Below are 23076 nucleotides of genomic sequence, written 5' to 3'. Positions count from 1 at the left end.
GTGTCGGCAAAAGGTGTCTGCCAGGAGTTTAGAGCACTTGTGCCTACAAGAGAAAACTGAGACAGTGCATTGAGAGCATCCAGCTAGATCCTAGAAACTCTAAATTCTGGGGTTACAAGTTCTATCATGTTGTGCCCTCCCCACCCCCATTTTCCTTCATGCTCACCTCATCCCGCTAGCTGCCATGAGAGCATCAAAGCTCAGGAGACGGTCTGGACACTCTTCGTTTCTCTTTTCTCCAGAGTTCTCTACTGTCTTAAAAGTGAGAACACAGCTTGCCCCCACCCAAACGCTTTCAAATGTCAGACACAGCTTTGAAGTGTAAAATGGCGTTTTTCAAAGCTGCTTTTGACTTAATGGGTCTCATAGATCCGGTTCTTTTTCCAACCTTGGGGCTCACTGACATTTGTCTCCTGCCGATCTCTCTTTTCTTTTCTTCTTTTCTTTTTTTCCTTCCTCTTCTTTTGGCCTTGCTTTTGAACCTGATCTCATCAGCCATATGGATCAAAAGACCCTGTCAGAAAAAAGCAAGAAACTGCTTTTACAATAGAGTGGCCAGTGGACTTCGGATCTTTGTTTTTTAACTTTTGTTCAGGTTACATTCTGAGAAGAAATCACTCTAGTTCAAAGATTCCTACTGCAGAACTTAAACAGGTTGCCATATTTACGATGTAAGGTTGCGTTTTTCATGATGTGCCAGGAGAATGGAGGCAAACAGGAAACAGTGCTGTTAGCCCAGGAGCCTTTGAAAACAGCAGCCCTCGCTCCACACACACATTGACAGTTATACTGGTTAGTTTTAAACGTCAATTTGACACAGTCTAGAATCACCTGGCAGGAGATAATGACTTGCCTATAGATCATGATGGCCTGTGGGCATGTCTTTGGGGGAATTATCTTGACTGTTAACTGATGTAGGAAGGCACAGTCCACTTGGGTGGTGCCATTCCCTAGGCAGGGGTTCATGAACAGTATAAGATAGGAAAAAGCTAGCCAAGAGCAGGCAGTCAATCCAGTAGGCCTGCGTGAATCTATTGCCCTCTGCCCTTGTTGTGCTTGTGCTATTATGACTAGAGGCTTGAGCTCCTGGCTGGACTTCCCCTTCAAGATCAACCTGGGGTTCCACAAGATTCTGAGTTCTGCTCTACTTTTTAGGTAACTCTTAACCTAGGACTGAAAATATACAGTATGTGGCTTGCCTTCTAGATGCCTGCCCTTCTCTGAGCATGGAGAATGGTAATAATGAAAAGGAATGATTTGATAGAGAAGCTAAAGACTGTGATCAATAAAATCATTGATTTTTTCAAAGAACCCAAACTATCATTCTTTTTTTTTTTTTTTAATCTTAACCATAAAAATCTTCCCCTCCCTTTACAGGGGCTCATGAGTTTCCAACCCCATACTGAGGAGCTATTGTCAGTTGGTGGTTTCTGAAGGAGAGGAAGATAGATTTCTTTAAAGGTGTGGCCTCTGCTAGATTAACCAGGCTCCAGTGAATATATGGAAAGTACAAATTGGATTTGCTGGAGGGGGGAGGGAGGGAGGGAAGAAGGGAGGGAGAGAGAGAGAGGAAGAAGAAAGGAAGGGAGGGATGGAGGAAGAGAAGGGGGAAAAGGAAGGAAGGAAGAATAAGAGAGAAGGAGAAAGAAAACCAGTACTCAAAGCTGTGAGGAAGCAGTGTGTGAAGAGTGGATCAGAGGCTCAGAGGTGGACCTGGGAGGAATTATGAAGAGAAATGAGGGTGAAATTATCACAATACATTGCATTCATGTATAAAATTCTCAAACCACTAATGAAAATCTATATGAAATTTTAAAAATCACCTCCTTCCTAATCAATTCCTAACAGAGTAATGGTTTATATTTCTGTTGGCCCAGTTTCCCTACAGTTTGAAACTTGAGCTTTTTCAACTCTTTGTATATCCTCAAGATAACTCTGTTACTGCTAAATGCCCGTTCTATTTAGCCTCCTGTGTTGTTAAAGAATGTTTGAACAACTTTACGTTCCTACTTTAAGTGGATTTGCTTTTCTTTCGTCCTACCAAAGTCTTATAATTGCTAAATGTATTTAATAGGCTTATTATTATAAGAACAATAAAATACTACTATAATTCTCTGCTATTAAAATGATCAAAGATCATATACCAGAGAAAATCCAGTGTGAGTAGAAGACATAACAAGATGGCTTAATTCAATTTGGAAACTCTTGTCCCTGCCGGGGGGCTTCTGGAAGAAATTCTTGTACGGATATCAGCCTGGTCATACCTCCTGGTTCCAGTGACCAGGGCCTTTATTTTTCTGCTTGTCTTTACATGCATGACCAGTACTTTTATTTCTACCTGGATTTACATGCAAGGCTGCTGCTGGCTGTGCGGCTCCCCCCTGCATCACCTGCCAGCTTTAGCTTAGGGTGCATCCAGAGTGTAAACTGTATCTGCATTCAAGGATTGGAAAAGGAAGGAAACTGAGTGTAGGGACACATGCCTGGACCACAACACTTGAGAGGCTAAGGCGGGAAGGTAGAGAGCTCAAAGCTAGCATGGACTACACAGTGAATTAGAGACCAACCTGGGCTATCTAGTGACACTGTGTCTGAGGGGGGTGGGGGAGGGAGAGAGGGAGGGAGGGAGATGGAAATATGAATTCATTTGTTTTTAAAGTCTGTTGCCTCTGTGTTTATGGCAAATAAAAAATATTTAAGAATCAAAGGATCATTTCTTAATAAGTGTAACCTATGCCATGCTGTGTTTCACGTGAATACAGTAGTTTTATGAGGACTTATTTACCAGGTGCCACTGAAATTAGTCAGTCATATGGCCCAAGCTATTATAGGCTAACAAAGGAAGGTTTTAAAAGGCATAAAAGTTTGGTGTTGTGCTTTGTTTGTTTGTTTGTTTGTTCCTTGCTTAGTGTGTCACGTGGAGATAAGAATGTGGTTGTTTCTTGTATTTTTGTTGCTTGTGATTTTCTGAGACGGTTTCTCTACATGGCACAGACTGGCTGTGAACTCTCTATCTTCCTACCTCAACCTCCTGTGGGCCGGCACTACAGGTGCCCAGCCATAAACATGCCTGTACGTAACCATGCCCAGACATAACCACGCCCAGACATAACCACGCTCAGACATAACCACGCCCAGACATAAAATGATTTTTAAAGGTTATTTCCTCAGATGTTCACTGTCAAAGTGAAGCAAAACAGCACCGAATGGGAAAGGAACATTTCCAGTTTAAGCGGTTCTCAGATAGTTGTTGCTTACACTATCTATATTGGATTTGTAAGACGTAATGTGTTTCCTTCATCTAACCATGGACCTGTCCCATGTGCCCTAGATTGTCTGAGTGAATTATCTCTTCCCTTGCCTCAGCCTTATGTATAAAAAAGCAGCAGGAATGGCTGCCACTGCCCAATGGAATTGAATTATTCTCCATAGCTTGCAGAAGAGCAATGAGACAATATTTTTTTCTCTTCCTAGAAAATGGGCAGATGTATGTCCAGAAAAAGCCGACCATGTACCCGCCCTGGGACAGCACCTTTGATGCCCACATTAACAAGGGGAGGGTGATGCAGATCATCGTGAAGGGCAAGAATGTGGACCTCATATCAGAAACCACCGTGGAGCTCTACTCCCTGGCGGAGAGGTGCCGCAAGAACAACGGGAGGACAGAGATATGGGTAAATATCAGTGCTGTGAACTGCAAGGAGGCTATGCATCCACGCCTTGACTTTCTGGTCCTCCCCCCTCCGCCTCCCAAGCGCTGGGATGACAGTTGTGTGCCGCCACACACAGCTAGTGTGCACCATGCTGCTCAGGCTGAGCAGCATGAAACATCCCTGCCAGCCCTAAGACTCTAGGACACTAGCTGTGAGTAAGCAGATTCCCCATCACATACTCGATGGTGATTTGATAAACAATAACTATTCATGAACTAGAATATATATTGGAAACTTCAAATCTCTTTGATGCCAGTGTATAGAGAGAAGGGTCTCAGGCTATAAATGTTCCTGATTTATTACTTTTAAGGTATGCCTGGAGAAATACCCTTAGTTCCTCTTTGTCGGGCAGGCTCCTATCTACGTATCACCTTGTCCAAAGTGTGAGGACAAGCCTCACTTCATATCTTGATTTCCCTCTCAAGGCTTTACCGACGTTTCTTTCAGCCGTAGTGAAGTCACTTATCTTACACTGTCCTAAGAAATGTGTCACTCACCATTCATGATGGCATAATAAGTTTTGGGAGAGCTAGATTGTCACTGTGTAAGCAGCAGATGTTTAGAAATAGGAGAAGGGAAGACAATATATGGAAAAACAAGCAAATGAGAATTTCTGGTTTACAAAACTGCCTTCTATATAGCTTGAAATTTAGAGAATGTTTTCCTGTGTTTGTATCATTTATGCTGAAGTAGCAAGAATCTCCACCTTTCTGCCTATTGCTCGCTGTAATTCAGATCTTAGCAAGACTTCTAAGTCTTTCAAGTTGCAGCTTTCACCTGGGAATGAGAGAAACGTAGAACTGACGTTTTTGCCTGCTTGTGGCCTCACGTTGGTTTTGGCATCTTAAAATCATGCTTTTTGTCACTAAGCTAATGTTTAAGGGCAAACACGCCAACATGTCCTTAAGATGCCTGTGCTTCCACAAGCTCAGGTGATGCCATTCAGAAGCACATATGGCGCCCTCCTTCACCCATTTGGAGAGGGGATTGTGAGAACCCCAGCTCCTATGGAGTGGCTGCCTAGGCAGGTAGGGAAGGTGGAAGAACTGCAGGATATTGCAGGTGGGTTTTGTTTGCTTTTTGTTGTTTGTTGTTTTATTTTGTTTGGTATTGAATTTATGCAATTCCAACTAAAGAATATGTGGGCTCTGCTGGGCATGAATCACAGAAAGAGTTTGGCTAGGCAAGGAGAAGGAAGAGACAAGCTACAGAAAATACACACGCACACACACAGACACACACATACACACATGCACACACACACACATGCACACACACACACACACACACACACACACACACACACACACACTTTCCTGTGCCTGCTTATGTCCATGCATTTCTACTTTCCTCCTAATTTACGGTGATGGAACTAGTCAGCTCCCTAATTTTTATAATGATAACCTATCCATGTTTTTTTCTCAGTGAAGGAACAGATAGGGTTTTTGAAAATCTTTTCATAATAATTTATGGACTTTATTTGCAAGCTATTTGCCTTTCTATTTCTATTTCTTTAAAGTTTCACTTAATTCCATATCCCAGGCTTAGCCGATTTTTCTCCGACTGCTCCTCTTCCATTTTGTTTTGTTGAGATAGAGCCTTTTATGCAGGCCAGGCTAGCCTTGAACTATCCGTGGTGCTCCTGCCTCAGGCTCTTAAGTGTTCGGATTGCAGGAACCAACGGGTGTAGGCTTAGAAGACACTTCATTCTGCAGACTAGCACTGTTTTGTATCAGTACATCTCAGTGTTCACGTCCTCATGCGCCAACTAGCACACGTTCTCTATTTCTAAGCCTTATTTTTTTTAGGGTTCTTGATTTACTTTTATCTCAAGTACCCTCAGATTGTTCTGAATTTATTTTTTCTTATTTCTATGAGTATATTCCATGAAATATTCTTTTTTTATATCACAAGCATTTGTAAGGTAACTAAAGAAAAGTTTAATAGGCTGTTCATATAGGTATATGTTATATACATTATATTATATATGCATAGGTGAGTAATTAAATTATCTGGTATATATTTTAGAATAAGAATATGCATAGTATTTCTATATTCTATATATTATTACAGTTATATCAGTGCTACATATATGTGCATGTGAATGTATGTGTGTGTTATAAACAGTATTATGCAGAAGATTCCAGAGCAAAGTATCATTTTAAATTAGGATCCCATGTGATGTGACATATACAGGAGTAAAATGTCTTAAAATGGATGTCTTTATTTAACAAAGAAAAAAAAGGATTTTCTCAAGTTTGCCTTTCATGTCCACCCTGACTGTGTGTTTCCCAAGGTTGCAAGAATCTGTAAGGTCTTTGCAGTTGCTCCCCAGCACTTTATAAAATATGACTCTCCAATAGCTTCCTGATTTAATTTTCTCCGTCACCACTACTTTTGGGTTGTTAATGATCCTGTGGTGATGAAGTTCCACAGTTTCCTTTGGAAATGCTCCCCAAGTCCCCACTCTGGTTCTGTTTTTGCCTCTGTTTTCACTACACTAGCAGGCCCATTCTCATGGCCTAGAACGCTTCTCTTCACACTGATCTGCTTAAGTTTGCACAAGAATGTATAGTTATCCAAAAGCATAGAGTTATTACACTAGAGAACTCTGCTGGGTCAACTTTGAGCCATCTCTCATCTGTTTATTTCACTGATGGCATAGTATGATGGTTTTCCATATATCATATATACACATGTGCATACATGTGTATACACACATATACATACTTGTGTGTGTGTTTATATAGATAACTCCAAAAGGGGTCTGTCCTTTTTACTACTGTATATGTCATATTATATGAGATCCTGTATCCTCCATAAGTCCTTTAAAATGACACTTTGTTCTGGTATCTTCTACATAATACTGCTTATAAGACATATATATATATATATATGTAGTACTTATCATTTTAATAATATATAGAATATACAAATACTATGCATATACTTGTTCTAAAATAATTGCTCACATATGCATATATAATATAATGTATATAATATGCACATATATAATACTTTCAAGCACCACCTATTAAACTTTCCTTTCATCAGATTACAAATCTTTGTGGTAGAAAAAGAATAGTCTATGGGGCTGGAGAGATGTCTCAGCGGTTAAGAGCACTGGCTGCTCTTCCATATGGACCCAGGTTCAATTCCCAACACCCACATGACAGCTCGCAAGTATCTAAAATTCCAGTTCCAGGGGATCCAACTGCCTCACAAACGCAGGAAAAATACCAATGCACATAAAAAAAAAAATAAACAAACAAATTATTTTAAAAAAAAAGAATACTCCATGGAATATACCCTGACTACCTAGATGCACAGCCCACACAGTAAGCAAGAGAAGGCCCCTCAGAGCAGGACTTATCTTTACTACAAAAGATCTACTTTTCCCCATGTGGGCAAGTCTTGGATACCTCTGCCATGATTAATATCTGGGACTATGCTCATACACTCTTCAGGTAAGCTCCCTGCAAGAAAGCAGATTCCATTTTCCAAGTATGTTTCTTCTGTCAGTTTCAATCCTCAAGTAGCAGGAATGTATTACTGAGGCATTCGTAAGAGGACAGCCACTATCCCAGGTGCTGCGCTGCTGCTGCCGCCCAGCTTGAGTGGAGTTGGTGAGGGGGGTCCTAGAGCCAGGGCTGGCCTCACATTCTGACAAGATTTCTCTCCTTCTCTCACCCAGTTAGAGCTGAAACCTCAAGGCCGAATGCTAATGAATGCAAGATACTTCCTGGAAATGAGTGGCAAGTGACCCTTCTTCCTGTTTGGGGGTGAGGAGGGCATGGCTTGTTCAGATACGGCTCATCTTGCTCCTGCAGTATCCTAGGGGAAAAGTAGGAGAAGAGAGAAGTGTAAAGAGTTCTTCTCAACGGTGCTCAGGCAGAAATCGAAAACAACTGTTTTGGCCAGGCAAACACAGAGCAAATATGAACACGTGAGCATAGTATAAATGCAAACATAAAACATTTACAGAGCTGATCTTTAAATGGTGTAAACCCAGATGCCTGGCGCTTTTATGGTCTCTCTATTTTAGTTTGGGAATTTAATGTGAGTACAAAAGGCTGCTCCTGCAGTGCTGTGTGAATGCTCATTGCCTACTTATAAATGGTGTTCTATACCCAGCGTTCCGCTGCACTAGCAAACAAAATAAGAAACTGAAACTGAAAATATCTTCTGTGGAACTAGCATCAAAACCTAAGGCCTAACGCTGGTTACCTCACACCCTCTGAGGAAAAAAGAAGAATATGAAAATGAACTGCCGAGGAGTTTCAGTTCTGTGTCCTGGATAAACTTGGGTCCCAGAAATTCAGCTGATAAGCACTGTTTACCGGGTGCCTGTGACAGCCAGTCGGGACTGTCCCTGTGAACTAATTTCTACTGCTTATAAAATCCAAATCCACAGAATAAGCATGAGAAACTGGATGTTTTTAGTCAGCTATTTTTACTTCAAGTTCTATACTAGTTATCTAAAAATGCTTAAGACTAAAGGGCTTCAGATTTTGAATTACTTGGGTAGGAGGGCATTGGGAAATTTGGCATATGGGGATTTGAGTCCAAGTCTGAACAGAAAATTATCTTATGATTCATATTACATGTTACACACCAACCTGATGATGCTATATAATATTTTGAATAATTTTTCCCATGAGGCAATGCTTTGTAGTATAGATATTTCTAGTTGTGGATTTTATCTATGCCCCCCCCCAAAATGTTTAGTATTTTGGAGTTTGGACTTCTTGATTCAGGATGCTTAAAATAACCCACAAAAATATGAGTTTTAGTTCAGAGATTTACAGTGCCTGCATTTGACATATGTAAGTCCTAATATGCCCAGGTCCAAATAGCATTATGAGACAAAAAGGATAATCTTGGAACACTTACCAGTTATTTGGTAATATTAAGTCATGGTTATTAAATCTTTTAAGTCTGCAAATGAATGTAGCCATGTGCTACACTTTTCTCGTTGTTCTTAGAAGGGCTTGTTGAAGAAGGAAGGAAGGAAGGAAGGGTTTGTTTGGGCTCAAAATTGAAGAGATAAGTCCACTGTGGTGGAAAACACATGACAACAGAAACGCAGGGCTGTGAGGACTCTACCTCATGTGTCACTGTTTCATTAAGGTCAGAAATAAAGCATTTCTCTTGGAGTCATTTAACCTAAAGAGAGTGTAGATTTGAATTCTCTGTTTCGTTCTGTCTTCTGTCTGCTGTCTGTTGAATGAGTATGAATCTGTGCCTGCCTGGATGCCCAGCCCCCTGTCTGTCTCTGTCTGTCTGTCTATCTCTCTCTCTCTCTCTCTCTCTCTCTCTCTCTCTCTCTCTCTCTCTCTCTCTCTCTCTCTCTCTCTCTCTCTGTGTGTGTGTGTGTTTGCGTGTATGTGTGTGTGTGTGTGTGTGTGTGTGTGTGTGTGTATGAGCTGCGTATCTACGTGCATTATGTGTCTGTGTGAGTGGCGTCTGTCTGTCTCTGAGTAGTGAAGTGATACTGTCTCTAACAAAGGGCCTCATTCTTTGTTTATGGAACAGCATAGAAAGCGTCACATGAGGAAGGAATGGGTTACTTTACAGAAATCTTTAACAGACTTTTCAAAGAGATTAAATCACCCACTTCAACTGGCCCCAACTGACCCAGACAGCAAACATTATTATTTATCAACTAATATTCATAAATAGTTGCCTTCAACCTTTATGGTAGATTTTAGGCAGTTGCTTTCAGCAGATGATACGCAAGCTTTACTCTGGGGCAAGGAAGAGTATATGACTTTAAATAGTACCTGTGTTTTAGATTAGGTTGTAAAAGTTGGTTATGTAAAAAATCCAAGGCAGGCAAGTTTGTTACATTATTCTCTTAAAGGCAGGTCACTCGGGGCTGGAGAGATGGCACAGCCATTAGAGGTTAGGCCCACAACCAAAAATATATGTCAGGTCAAACAAAGACAAAGTGCGCAGTAGGATATCAGTCCTAAGTGACCATAGGCGTGTTGTTAACTCTGCCTGTGAGGTCCAGCAAAAGTTCCGGTCTCTTACAACTTAAGGAACATTTCCAGAATCTTGCACTGTCACCCAGGTGGCTGATCACCTTGGTCTTCCATCAGGAAGCAGAGAAAGATGAATGCCAGCTAGGGTTCAGCTTGAATGCCAGCCCTCACCTTGCTTTCTTCTCTTCCTCTTTCTATTAGTCTGGGATCCCAGTCTGTGAGATGATGTGGTCCACATTCACTGTAGGTCTTCCCTCCTCAGTTAACCCTTTCCTGATAACACCCTCACGGGCGTTCTCAGAGGCATGCCTCTTAGATGATTCTGAACCTGTTAAAACTGACAGTGAAGACTAACAACAACCACAAGTTAGCTCCCCTTCAACTTAAGACCCAAACACATCTCTTTAACTCAGATCATTACCCCCTGGGCCCCCCCAAAAGTGCCCATAACCATCTCACAGTGCACTTAGCTCACCTCCAGGAGCCCCCTAAATCTTAATAGTTCTAAAGTTGTTCAAAACCCCGAAATCTCTTCTGAGAATTAAATCAATCAGTCTCTCTTAGCTACGAACCCCTTTAAAATCAAGTGACAAGTTATAAACTTCCAATATACAATGGCATAGACTTCAACATTCTCATTCAAAGAGAGATTTAGGGACATAGCAAAGAAGTGATAAGACTTAAACTCTGCGAGGGAAATACAAATCATGTTTCCATGTATCGCCATGTTTGGCATCGAAGGCTTTTAGTGGCAGCATCTGGGCTCCAATAGGCCCGGGTAGCCCTGTCCCTCCAGATCTGTTACCTGTGCCTGTAACCTGTCTTGGACTTGTTCCATTCTGTGTTTGTTGCTGCCCTTGGCAGACATCCCACTACTCTGGTATCTCCAGCATCCTGGCATCTCCATTTCACCTTAGTGTTTGTTATCATAGCTTCATGGAATGGCCTCTCGGGGCCTTCCTACGAGGAATCCAAGCCTGTCACAAAACGCCAGGCCTTAGTGGCATTCTAAAACCTTGCTACAGTCCTCCATGGCCCCATAGCCTTGCATGCCTACAAAGCTAGCATTAAGCTGATGATACTGACAAGCTGTGCTGTTAGTTTGAAGTGATCCTGGCCCCTTCCTCCACACCACTCAGGGTCTCTGCAACCTTGCAGCTGAACCTCGTAGAACACTTGCTGAGGCACTGAACAGGGAACTCCTTTATCAGCCTTTTCTGTTAAGGCTCTTTCCTTTCAAAATTTGGTTTGAAAAACCAAAAAATTTAGGTTTTTCACAAGTTGAAGCCTTCAGTAGGTGGGGAGGATGCTGGGCACAGGTAAAACTGTGTCCCTTTCCCTTGCTCTACTATAAGCCCCAGGACAGCACTGGCTGAACCACCTCTTATTCAACTTGATGACTAGATTCTAGGTTAGGCCTAGACAAAGAAATACATGATTATTATTGAGATCCCCTGAACATTCTGTAGTTTCAGTTCCCTTTTGGTTCCTGTATGACAGTTGTTCCAAATGCCTGTCTACCTTCTAACAAGCTCCTATATTTTTGTTTTGTTTTGTTTTTTTGTAGTATCTTACCCTTCTTCCCATCTTGATGGTTGGCCTTGGCTAATTGGTAGCAATTTCATCTGCTCGTGTGCTTTAGGATACAGCTGTTTGCTTCTGGTTTCTCTTCCTGTTCCTCTGTCTTGGAGAAAGTCCCTCCCTTTACTGACCTCATGCTTCATCCTGGTGATACTGGCCCATCCATTCGCATCCTCTCTAACGCCAACTTTCCCTTTCTCTGCAGTTTCCTCCTGATTGCTGAGACGTCCTGTATCAAGCCTTCTGTTAATCATTTTGCCTCTCTGGGTATTTCTTTTCTCATATCGTGACTTTCCTATTACATCCTTGTTTTTCTTTTCTTTTCTTAAGACATGATTTCAGGTGGACCAGGCTGACTTCAAGCTTGCTATATAGTTGAGGGCATCCTACAACTCTTGATCTTCCTGTCTCTGCTATCCACAAGCATGCCTCGCTGTACTGGTGTTTTGCATTAGTGGAAATTTAACCTAGGACTTTGTGTATAGTAGGCAAGCAGGCTGCCAGCTAAGATCGTGCCCAGCTCTCCTGGCATTTCTTGAAGATGTAGCCCATACATGCCAGTTATTCTTTTTTCATTGCTCTTTTAATTTCTTCCCCTATTTTCCCTTTTATTGAAAGGGAAAATGATATTTACTGATTCTGGTTTCCCCTCCCTTTACTCCTCCCAGATGCTCCCCTTTCATCCACGTCCACCCGCTCTCTGTCTCTCACTAGAAAACATTCAGGCTCCTCTGGAATGACAATAAAACAAAGCTAAATCAAATATAATAAGATGAAACAAGAACCAGCACATTGGAATTGGAGAAAACAAACAGAAGAAAAAGAGCCCAGGAGAGTGCTCATAAAACAAAGACTTGCTGATTTGCACACTCAGGAACCCCACAAAAACACTAAACTGGAAGCCATAATATAAATGCAAAAGACCTGAAGGGTAAACAGAGAGAATAAAAAAGTATATATAATAAAATAAAAATACAACTTTTAAAAAATGGAAGAGACCTGGTATAACATTATATGACAAGGAGCTCCAAAGACACCACTGAGCTTGTTACTGCTGGCCATACAGCCTGCCCTTAGGAGTTTCCCCAGTAAGTCGCCCTTGGAGGAAACCAAATTCTCATTTGCAAGTGGTTTATCAGTTGGAGATGGCTTCTGGCTTAGGGATGGTCGTGTGTTCTAGCTCTCTCGAGTCTTAAACCCTAAAACATATTGGCCAGCTGCTAACATACGTTCTCTGAGACATAGAACCTTCTGGACAAGTTCCTAGTTCTTCAGCCTCCAACTTCTTTGCCATTTGTCAAATGCTGAAGGGACATTTTTTCCTTCCTTAAATTTTCAACTTTCTCAGCTTGGTTTCCTCAGCAATTTGTTTTCCTTCGCCCTCCCAACCATCCGAGTCTACTTTACACTACACACCCTGCCTCTTAGAACAGGCTGCTGCTCTGTGTGTGTTTTTTATGTTTCCCTGGCTTAGCTGTAGATACTCAATGATTAGGATTCAGCTTTGAATTCTGTACAATGCTCAGCACAGAAATTTCCTCAGAGATGCCCAGGAAACATCAGTGTTTGATTAACTGCAAACGAGTCAATTGATAAAAGATGCAATTAAATAAAAGATTTGGAGCTGGAGTAGTCTAATGTGCATAAGGTTATATACATAGATAAATGATATGAGCATAGACTTGGATGTTAGGGGTATATATATGTATTTATAATAATACAGTTAGGGCTCTAGGATATTCATTTTTATCCCACAAATTACATGTAATTTATACTTTTGTTCATTCCATTTTATTGCCTCTGAACTAAAAAAGAAATGTCTCATTTTACTAAGAATCGATACATATAGGTCATAATTTAAAGATGTATCTCTACAGTTGTTCCATAAATTGAGGAAGAAAATGATTAGCTCGGTGACAGTCTCTCACTCACAGTCTCCAAGTTCAGTTTTTTTCCCGTCATAATTCCAAATGAAGTAATCTGATGAAGCTGTCCTGAAAGTAGTGGGCAAAGCATCATGGCCTGTCCGAGGAACCGTGAGAAAAGTATTGGGAATTCCCTGCACCAAGGAGCTTCAGGTCTCCATAGAACAGACCAAGGAATGGCTGCAAGGAAGATGCGAGCCCTAACTGCATCATAAAACTCAGATGACATCCTAGGAAAAGGCCTTTTACCTGCACAAAATCTCCACATTTGTCTAGCTATTGTGTTCCCAGCCAGACGCTATAGACAGTGACAAAGTAAGGTTCCTTGGCAGAGACACTCACCTTAAGTGCGTGGTTAGACCCCTCACTGCTGAGCCATAATAGAAGCAATTTAGTTCCATATTGCTAATTGTCGATGCATTTGCAATATGATGAGCGCTAATTCTAAATTCCCATTTTTGTTGATAAAAGAAAAATAGCAAGTGATCTAACAATTTCCAACCTCTCGCAAATTATGATTCTAAGCACTATAGTCATTAGATTTATTATCCTTGCTTTAGTGTCAACATAGTTTCCACTATTTCCTCTACTGTTTGCCGAGATGATTTCTCTCCATTTGCTGAAGTGTTCATTGTACTACTTAGTGACCTACCATTTTGTGCTCCTCGTGGGGCGCGGGCATCAGCTTTGGCATTATAGGTATTCTCAGGATTCTATCATCTTCAATTCCTTCAACCCTTTGGGGAAATGCCATCTGAGCATAGGATGTTATCAAAAATAACTACCCTCGAGCCCATGGCTGATCAATACATTTAAATTTGACAGCTTGATGGAAGTGACACAGGATTGCCTATACATCTAAAACCTTACTTTGAACTCTTGATTTTCTGGCACTTTCTAAAGCAGAAGCTGGAGCTCACATATCTGATCACTGTTGCCATCATGGAGCAGAACATTAAACTTCTCCCCCAAAGTTCTTTGCCCTCACACAAAGGGCTGGGCAGCTCCCTTAAACCTTTGGTAATCTGTCTAAATGCCGCTCTATGCAAGCATCCCGACACCAGAGTCCCCGCCTTCTCACATCGCTGTCAGTCACGTCACTCTGTGGAATCACAGACTTGAAATGTCAGAATTCTAGTTTTAGAAACTGAACAGGGCTCAGAGAAGTAAACAACAGACCAAGCCAACCCTTTAGCAATGCCTTGTATGGTGATTCCATACTGCCTAATTAGAGCAGTTTGCACCTTCATGAGCCCAGGAAGGGTCAGCATGTACACCCCGCACTCACAGCTTCGGTTCCCACCCCCCGAAGTCCCCGCCTCTCCGCCCTGCTGCGGCCATCATGTTGCTTCATGGCTCCCCGTCTTCTCTCTACAGACACGAAGGACATGAGCGAATTTGAGAACGAAGGATTCTTTGCATTGCATCATCGCCGAGGAGCCATCAAACAGGCTAAAGTCCACCACGTCAAGTGTCACGAGTTCACAGCCACCTTTTTCCCTCAACCCACATTTTGCTCTGTCTGCCATGAATTTGTCTGGTACAGTAACTTGGCATTTTTCTCGCAGGCTTAGAGCTATGCGTTCTGTCGCTGCTAAGCGCTGTGTGCTCTGCTGTGAGGGACTAACAGCTCCCCAAAAATGTTGCCTGTCCCTTTTATGTTAGTCCTGTGACAAGGCAAGGCACTGAGAAAGGGACAGAACTGATTTGAGGAAGGAAGCAAGTGAGGGGAGAGAAAGCACCAGAGTCCCAGCCTTCTCTCCAAGGGCGCACTCTCAATGGCCTTACTCCCTTCTACCAGGTCCGGGCTCCTTTTGGTTCAAATATCGCCATTGGCTGGCTCCCAAAACATCAGCTTTGGGGCATATCCGATCTAAATGGTAAGGAGGCCCAGCAGAGTTTTGGTTTTGGCCAAATGAGAGCTGCTGGTATCCGAGGGACGGAAAGGATGAGGGTGTACTGTTATAGTTAGCAAAGCCAGATAATTTTATAGTCAACATCTTCATCACCCCAACAGCCCAACCGCTGCATTGCTGCAATTTTCACTAGACAGCACTACCCTACTGTAACAAATGTCTGAAATGAAGCTCTTGGGTGTCTTAGCCTCGGAGATGAGTGTAACCACACAGCAAAAGCTATGGTAGAGTGGGAGTGAAATGGTGCTTGCTTCTGCTCCCAACATCTGTGCCTGCTAAGAGACGCTGGTCCCTCAGGCTCTGCAGAACCTTTACTGCACAAGTCCCCACTTCATGGGGTAACATGTTACCAGCCAGCAGATTAGGGCGAATGCTCATTAGCTGGATTTTTCTCTAATCACCGGACGTCCTTTGCTTCCTTTGTTTGTAATCTCCAGTGCTGCTCAGGAATGCGTCTTTAGACCGAGCTCTATGGGTGGCTGATTCTCAGGGTCCCAGAATGAGGAAATAAGATAACTTTACAGATGAGCGTGCTCATCTGTGTATAAGCCAAGAGTGAGTCAGGTGATGCCTTTTCAAATGAGGCAGTGACTTTTTCAGCGAGGGGCATAGAAATTTATTGCTGGGAGGAGCTTGTGATACATTTAGTTCTGGTGTTGTAGGCACATGTTTGCTTGAAGATGCAAAGATGAGAAGGAATTCATCTCGTTTAATTGGTTATAAAATACATTAAGTAAAACAACATAAACTTAAAATACCTTCTTGGCAAGCAATGTTTGTGGGTTACCGGTCTGAGGAAGTGCATTGTGGTCTCAGGGACGTCTGCAGTCCCAGTTACCTCTGGAACGTGTCTGTGGCTCACGTCAATGTGAACATGCAATTTAATCCAGCACTGCTTTGTTACAGGGGCCTGAACAAACAGGGCTACCAGTGCCGACGTGAGTACAAAGCATTTTGCTGCCATCCTCGGGCTTCTTTGGTTTGTTTCCTTGACCACCAGAAATCACAAATGGCAATTGTCTCTTTGCAGAATGCAATGCAGCAATTCACAAGAAGTGTATCGACAAAGTGATAGCCAAGTGCACAGGATCAGCTATCAACAGCCGGGAGACCATGGTACTGGCATATTTAGATTCCACTTATTTATTCTCTTCGACTTTTCCATCAAATGGGATTGTCAGCCTCACTCTTAATCTCAATAGCTACTAAAAGCTGTGGTGAAAACACGCTGTCCAGACACCGTGAGTTAAGTGTTTTGAAGGGCAATAATTTGTTCTCTGGGTTATCTTTATCTCTTGTACATTCAAGGGGCCATTATATCAAGGTTTTGTTGTTCACCTAACCCTGGAGCAGTACTACCCCACAGAAATAAGATGAGATCCAGGTGTGTAATTTTAACCTTTCAAGTGGCCACAGGAAAGAAGAAAGAGACAGGCAGGGTGTGGTGCTGCAGGGCTGCAGTTCACAGCACTGAAGCAAGAGGATTACAAGTTCAAGGCCTGTCTGAGCTACAGAGTGAGTTCAGTGTCAGGCTGGTCAATTCAGTGGGGCTCTGTCTATAGAAAACATAAAGCAGGCGAGCAACATGGCTTAGTGCTAGTGTGCTTGTCTGGCATGTGAGAGGCCCTAGCTTCAATCCCTAGAACCACAAAAATAAAGCTATATAAAGGAGGAACAGGTTAAAATTCGTTTTAGTCATATAGTTAATTGAACCAAGGCTATTACTATTTCAGTACATAATCAGTATAAAAAATCAACATAAAAATACTTTACACTATGCTTCATTACCGAGTCTTCAAGCCCTGCTAAGTAATTTGCACGTGTTTCTCGAGTCTAACCCACCACTTTACAGGTATTCACTAACCCTGTGTGGTTCCTTAGTTCTCATACACAAAGATCAGACCAAGAGTCTCCAGCTGTCCTATCCCGAGTCCATTGGGCCTCCTCTCAACATTTCAAATGTTCCTAGACCTTGGCCTAATTTTTGTATCGGCATTTTGCAAACACCAAATGAGTGTCTCCTTAGCTCCCATGTGAAAAAACTGCCCACATCCCCTCTCCCTGACACAGTAACCCCATCTGTCAAGACAGATGCCTCAGACATGAGCTGTGACGCTGGTGCTTGGCACAAGCTTTGACACCGACAGATGGGCTCACACCTGTGTGCTTGCACGTGGAAGGGCTGCCGGCTTCTCCGGCTACCTCAGGAAGGTGGAAGGCAGTAGGCTGGGTAGAGGACTTGTGCTGCCCACGTCCTCACTACAATCACTGTGAGTCATGCACTCAGGGCACCATCGGAAGTTTGAGACCTGGGGACACCCGTGCAGCCAGGCCTTCCGTCTGTCTTTCAGTTCCACAAGGAGAGATTCAAGATCGACATGCCGCACCGATTCAAAGTCTACAACTACAAGAGCCCAACCTTCTGTGAGCATTGTGGGACCCTGCTGTGGGGGCTGGCGAGGCAAGGACTCAAGTGTGATGGTGAGTGCATGGGAGCCATCGTGGAGAGTCACTGTGGGTCCTGTGCGCAGCCCCAAGGTTGCCTGTGCCTCGCGAAGGGACGCAGAGAGACTCTAGAGTGATGACCTCTGTGCCCATCCTTATGTGCCCATGAAAATGAATGCCACCTCCCTGAGACTTTATGATGTCTTCACATACGAGCAAGTCAGATTCAAGTTTGAGGCTCAGTAGCTTAGGGTCAAGGTCAAGGTTCAATAATTCCAAGATCAAAGCTCAATAGTTCATGGCCAAGGTCACATATCCTGTCCCCATATTTCAGTGTTATACCTCTGTCCTGGAGTGACAGGAAGACAGCATTCCTCCTTTGACTGGTTCCTTTGCCAAGGACATTTGAATCTGCTGTCTCCGTAGATTCGAGACTATCCCATGTTAATTGTAGCCGACCGAGCTGTGTGGAGCCCATTTTCTTAGCACCAGTTAATGAGATTTTTCCTGTCACTCCATCAAGGAGAAAACATGCAAAAATGCATTTGGCCAGTGGATGGTTCTAGTGAGAGGAATTCTGGGACTTTAGCTGCAGAGTACACTTCTAAACTATGGCTGTGAACTCCAAGTGCCCAGAGGAGACTGTACCCAGGACTGACCACCCTCTTCCTTTTTTCTGGGGATTGGCTCATTGCAAGTTACTGGGTTATTGCTAAGCTACAATTAGTATATATCATTTTGTTTTTTATTGAATTTATATACAAGCCACTCTTCACTGATAATGGAAGTCCTCAGACCTACAGTGAAAAGAGAAACAAGGCATTCTTGATCTAAAACTCCCAAGTTTAAAAACTGAAATGCTATAATTAGGGAGTCACAAGGACAAAAGTGTCTAAGAAAGAGTGGCAAAGCACCCCACCTTTCCAGGTGAGAGAGAAGGAGAAGGGGAACTCTGGGTGATTCACAAGACCGTTTCTTACCACAACAAAGACCTTTCTGGTAAAAAATTATTATATATGTCAGCCTTTTTGTAAAAGTAACTTTTATTCCTCCTGGCTCAGTTGTTATCTGGGAGGCTTACTGCCTCCTTCTGCTGGCCTAGGCCTAGTCCTGGAAGCTTCTGGCCTCTGTACAGTTGAGGCCAGGCCTAGAATGTTTTTAGCCTCTGAGGCTTACTGCTTAATAAATTTACCCTTGTTTTTTCTGAGCTCTGGACTGGCTGAGTTCAACTCAGCCTTTTGGGCTCTAATTCTTCTCCCAGATTATTTAATCTGGCTTCTCTCTTGGCCTGGAATTGCTCTGCTTGGCCTCAAAATAACAATCTCTTCTAATCTTTTGGCTTCTTCTCATTTTCTGCCTTGTTCTGTCTTCACTTGAGTTCTCTCTCTGTAACTCATCTCCCTGTGACTGTCCTGGTAAAACTTCCTCCTCTCTCTGTAAAACTACCTCTTAAGTAGCTTCCCTTTCTTCTCCTGGGCATGAGAGTTGGGCGTATCCTATTCTGTCAAATCTCGGAGTAGGCACCTTTTCTGCTACTCAATTAGACATCACTTTCAAACGTGGGCGCTTCCTTCTACAAACTAACTGTACCTTTGGTTGGGATTGAAGGTGTGTACCACCACACCTGGACCTAAGCTTTTCTTTACCTGATACTTGCTCCTTACCAGGCTGGCTTGGAACTCAGATCTGTTTGCCTCTGTCTCCTGGATTAAAGGTGTGTTTGTATTCCAGCCAGATCACACACAGTTAGAAGGTCTTTGGATAAGATCTCTTGCCAGAGCAGCCATGTTCTGAGTTACCACTCCTCTGCAGTTTTACTTTGCAGCATTATCTGCTTTCTCTTCTCCTTTAAGAGCTGGAGATGTCCTCCTAAACATGAAAGTCCATCGTCTTCCACTTCTCCTGTTCCTCAGCTCAGTGGGGTTCATGTACCTGGTGAGCCCCAGAAATGTCACCTTAGTGGAGGCAGGAGGAGCAGGGTTTTCAGACTGTTATCATGGGGGTCACTGGCAGTCAGAATGACCTTAAGAATGTCTTTATGAATCCCAAAGTCCTGTTTGTGTCCTTTCTTCCATATGCCTGTTTGTAAAAACAAACAAACAAACACACACACACACCTTATCATGCAGGACTATGGACAATATTATTAACTCTTAGGTGACAATGATGTTCTAATATCCTAACTGTATAAGCAGAAAGGCAAATGACAGCACTCTCACTGCGTGCTACTCCTGCACCACTTCACGGTCAGGTTTCGCTTCCTTGGAGCCTTGGCGCCTACTTGGCAAGCAGAGCTGCTCTTGCCAGCATGATCTCGAAGCTTAGAACTTTCCTGAAGGTTCCCTGCATTATCTCATAGTCCTGCGCTTTGCCCTGGTCTTCCTAACATTCTTTCCTTCCCATTCCATCCCCTCCCCCTCCCTGCTACCTGTATTTCACAGAACCCCCTTCCCTTTTTTCCCCCCATTCCTTCCCTCCCATCCCCTTCCTCCCTTCCCCTCCCTCCCTTCCCCTCCCCCATTTCAATCTCCAGGTTTGTTTTCCCGTATCCCCCAGTATTCCTGTTTTCTCCACCAGCCTTCATCTTCCCTTTTTGACTTTACTCATCCCTTCCTCTAGTCCCCTTTGTCTCCATAGTGTCTCCGCCTCAGCTTTACCCCACCTCCTCATCAGCCAGCTCCTTGAGGACCCTGCTCTTTCGGCCTCTACGCTGTCACCTTTCTCTCCCCAAAGTAATTCCCATGAAAATAGTCATCAGAAGGCATTATTTGCGCTCACAGAGGTCAAGTTTCCACCTGATAGGTTAGTAACAATGGGAATAAAGGCCTTTCTTCCTGATTGAGCATCAAAGTCAAGCTTTTAGACCTGGCAGCAATTTTAAGGAGCAAAGTAAAATAAAAATCCCAATGTACCTACTTCTCATTTGGTGTCTTACTTACATACCTGTACTCCCAGGACTTGGGAAGCTGAGACAGGAGAATGACCAGTTCAAAGCCAGCCTGGGCTACATGGGCAAGACTCCATCCAACATCAGCAACCAAATATAAAAGTCATAAAACCTACTAAACAAATCTGATATAGTTGTACCAACAATGCAGATTTTTGTATTGCCACCATTAAAGATTTTAAACATACCTAGAAGATTTTACTTTATCTTTTGTAGCAAATGAAACTTATTTACATAATAACGTTTTGTTTGTTTTATGATGAACTATCTAGAAAAATGTGGACCACTTAAAAGATAAAGGCTGCCACAATTTTGCCTTGGGATCTTAAAGTTCTGCTTTATCTTCAGTTGTGTGTCCCTCTGTGTCCGTGGAGGTCAGAAGAGGGCATTGGGTCCCCTGGCGCTGCAGTCACGGGAGGTCATGAGCCGGATGACATGGGTGCTGGAAACCAAACTTGGATCCTTTCCAAGAGCAGCAAGCGCTCCAAACCACTGAGCCACCTTCCAGCCCCACCTGGATATTTTAATATATAACAATGCAATAAACTTTAATGGTGAGAGAGCAGTTGTACTTGCTGGACTGTAGCCACTGTGTGAAGCTCTTTGAACTAGAGTTGCTGATAAGCAGTGAAGATTAAAGTTTGGGTCTAAACTGCCTGGTTCTACTAGGATAATGCTTGAATATTTTGGTAGACACCAAGTACCACCTGAGGATAGAATTCCATCTGCTGGAGCTTGGAGTCATTACTCTAGTTTTCCTGTTAATTGTAATGGTGATCTTTCCAAAGAATTTTTTTTTCTAAAAACTAATAACATGATGTAGTCGTGGTGTTTACGTAGACTCATGACCCCTATAGGTAAAAGGGGGAATCCTGGGGTAACAGGAAGTTTAAGTCAGTCCCTTATGGTATTATCAGGGCTTGTGGATCAGAATGCTTGTAGGGTCTAAGAGTTAGACGTTGATGTAGACAGCATTAGTTCTGGAAGGGGGGAGGGGGAGGAAGGAGCCCTGAAGATCCCACTCAGAAACCCTTGGGACAAGGTTAGCTGTGATCAGGAAACACTGTCCTCCCCATTACTGGTGCTCACATAGTGACCACATCTCTTGCTTTTTCTGTGGAAAAACTAGAAAACCACATCTCACAAGACCTATAGAGATGACAGCACTGTGCTCTCTTCTCTGAGGCGCGCTCTCTGTTAATTGTGTCACAGGTGTAAAGTCAAGATGCTAACTCATATGTACAAAGTTCCGTTTTCTTTATAACCTTGATATTGACGTTAAGCACAATTCCAATAACTGTAGGGGTCCTCTGCCCTTCCCATAAATGCATCCTGCAGATGCATGTGTTGGGGGGGGGGGCTCCTGAAAACTGAGGCGTGATCCCCATCCAGCTGTCAGGCTGATGTTGGTATCACCATGTACACCCCAGTGATGAAGTCTGTGACTTTCTTCTCATGGCTTCTGTGGAAGGCTATGTGGTTTCATCCTACTGCCTGGGTCCAGTCCTTCTAGGGGTACTGCCATAACCTGGCACTGCCGTCCCATCAGAAAACTTCCTTCACTCCCGGGCACACAACTGTTTGATATTTTTTTTTCCCCTTCCAAAGTCCCATCCAGTCTCTTAGTTCTGTTCACAGGAGACACAGCCATCCTGGACATGCCCCACCAGCCAGGGCTCGGACCTATGCCCCCATTTCATGGCCCCATTATCACCAGCTGGGAAGCTTATTAACAGTACCTCTTCCTAAAGCGAGCCCATGGTCTCCGGGCCTCTTTCCTCCTGCCCGCTACTGTCCCTTAACAGACAAGCATCACCTCATCTCGAGCCGTTTTCCTTCTTCAGGCTGAGGCCACAGTTGAGGCTTCATTCCTAAGAGTGGAGAAGCTCCACCCAGCACAGCTGGGAAAGGTGACAGTCCCCAGCGGGAGGGTACCTACTTGAATCCTAGCATATTCTGAAACTATCAATAGAACCAGTGTCAGCATGGTGCTCCCATCCACAGTCCAACTCAGCCACAGTATGAACTGCGGACTTTCTTGCCTGGAGATGGGACTGATGAGCCCTCATGAAGGTGTCATTTTGTAGCGCTCAGGGTCTCTCTCACTGCTCCTCATGGACTGCTTTCTTCCTTTCAGCATGTGGTATGAACGTCCACCACCGATGCCAGACAAAGGTCGCCAATCTCTGTGGTATAAACCAGAAGCTAATGGCTGAAGCACTAGCAATGATTGAAAGCACCCAGCAGGTAAAGAAGACGTTGAGCTGAGGATATTAACGCTGTTGAGCTGATGATATCAGCCCCCTGTGTCCACTCAGCCAGGGCCACTCAAGCCCTTCGCTTTCTCGCTGTGTCTACCCTACAGGAGGTCCCTGAGTGTCCTTCTGAACACTTGCCTCAATCTTTTCATCTTTATACCCATATTGCCACCTTTGAGAGATACTTACTGAATTCATACATCTGTGTGACTACTTATAATATCTTAAACTTTTCATAGAATGACCAGGTAGAGAAAAAAGCAAATTCACTAAAGTTCTTAAGGATTTACTGCCAGCTTTATAT

General features: G+C 43.3%; 1 protein-coding gene across 3 annotated transcripts in view; it reads left to right on the top strand.

Moving 5' to 3' along the window:
- The window catches only part of PRKCQ (protein kinase C theta), a 130549-nt gene that overhangs the window by 56042 nt on the left and 51431 nt on the right, over positions 1-23076 (top strand). For 2 of the 3 annotated variants that reach the window (XM_084783975.1, XM_084783976.1), the window contains exons 3-9: positions 3475-3674; positions 7408-7468; positions 14584-14746; positions 16029-16060; positions 16153-16238; positions 17474-17603; positions 22652-22761. In XM_084783975.1, coding sequence (XP_084640101.1) covers positions 3475-3674; positions 7408-7468; positions 14584-14746; positions 16029-16060; positions 16153-16238; positions 17474-17603; positions 22652-22761 — 782 coding nt within the window. Of the gene's footprint in view, positions 1-3474; positions 3675-7407; positions 7469-14583; positions 14747-16028; positions 16061-16152; positions 16239-17473; positions 17604-20078; positions 20370-22651; positions 22762-23076 lie in introns of those variants that run through there. The other variant, XM_084783977.1, reaches the window with a different exon arrangement.

The sequence above is a fragment of the Acomys minous genome, assembly GCF_964271855.1.
Source record: "Acomys minous genome assembly, chromosome: 5".
Lineage (NCBI taxonomy): Eukaryota > Metazoa > Chordata > Mammalia > Rodentia > Muridae > Acomys > Acomys minous.
This window is presented reverse-complemented; position numbering and strand designations above follow the sequence as displayed.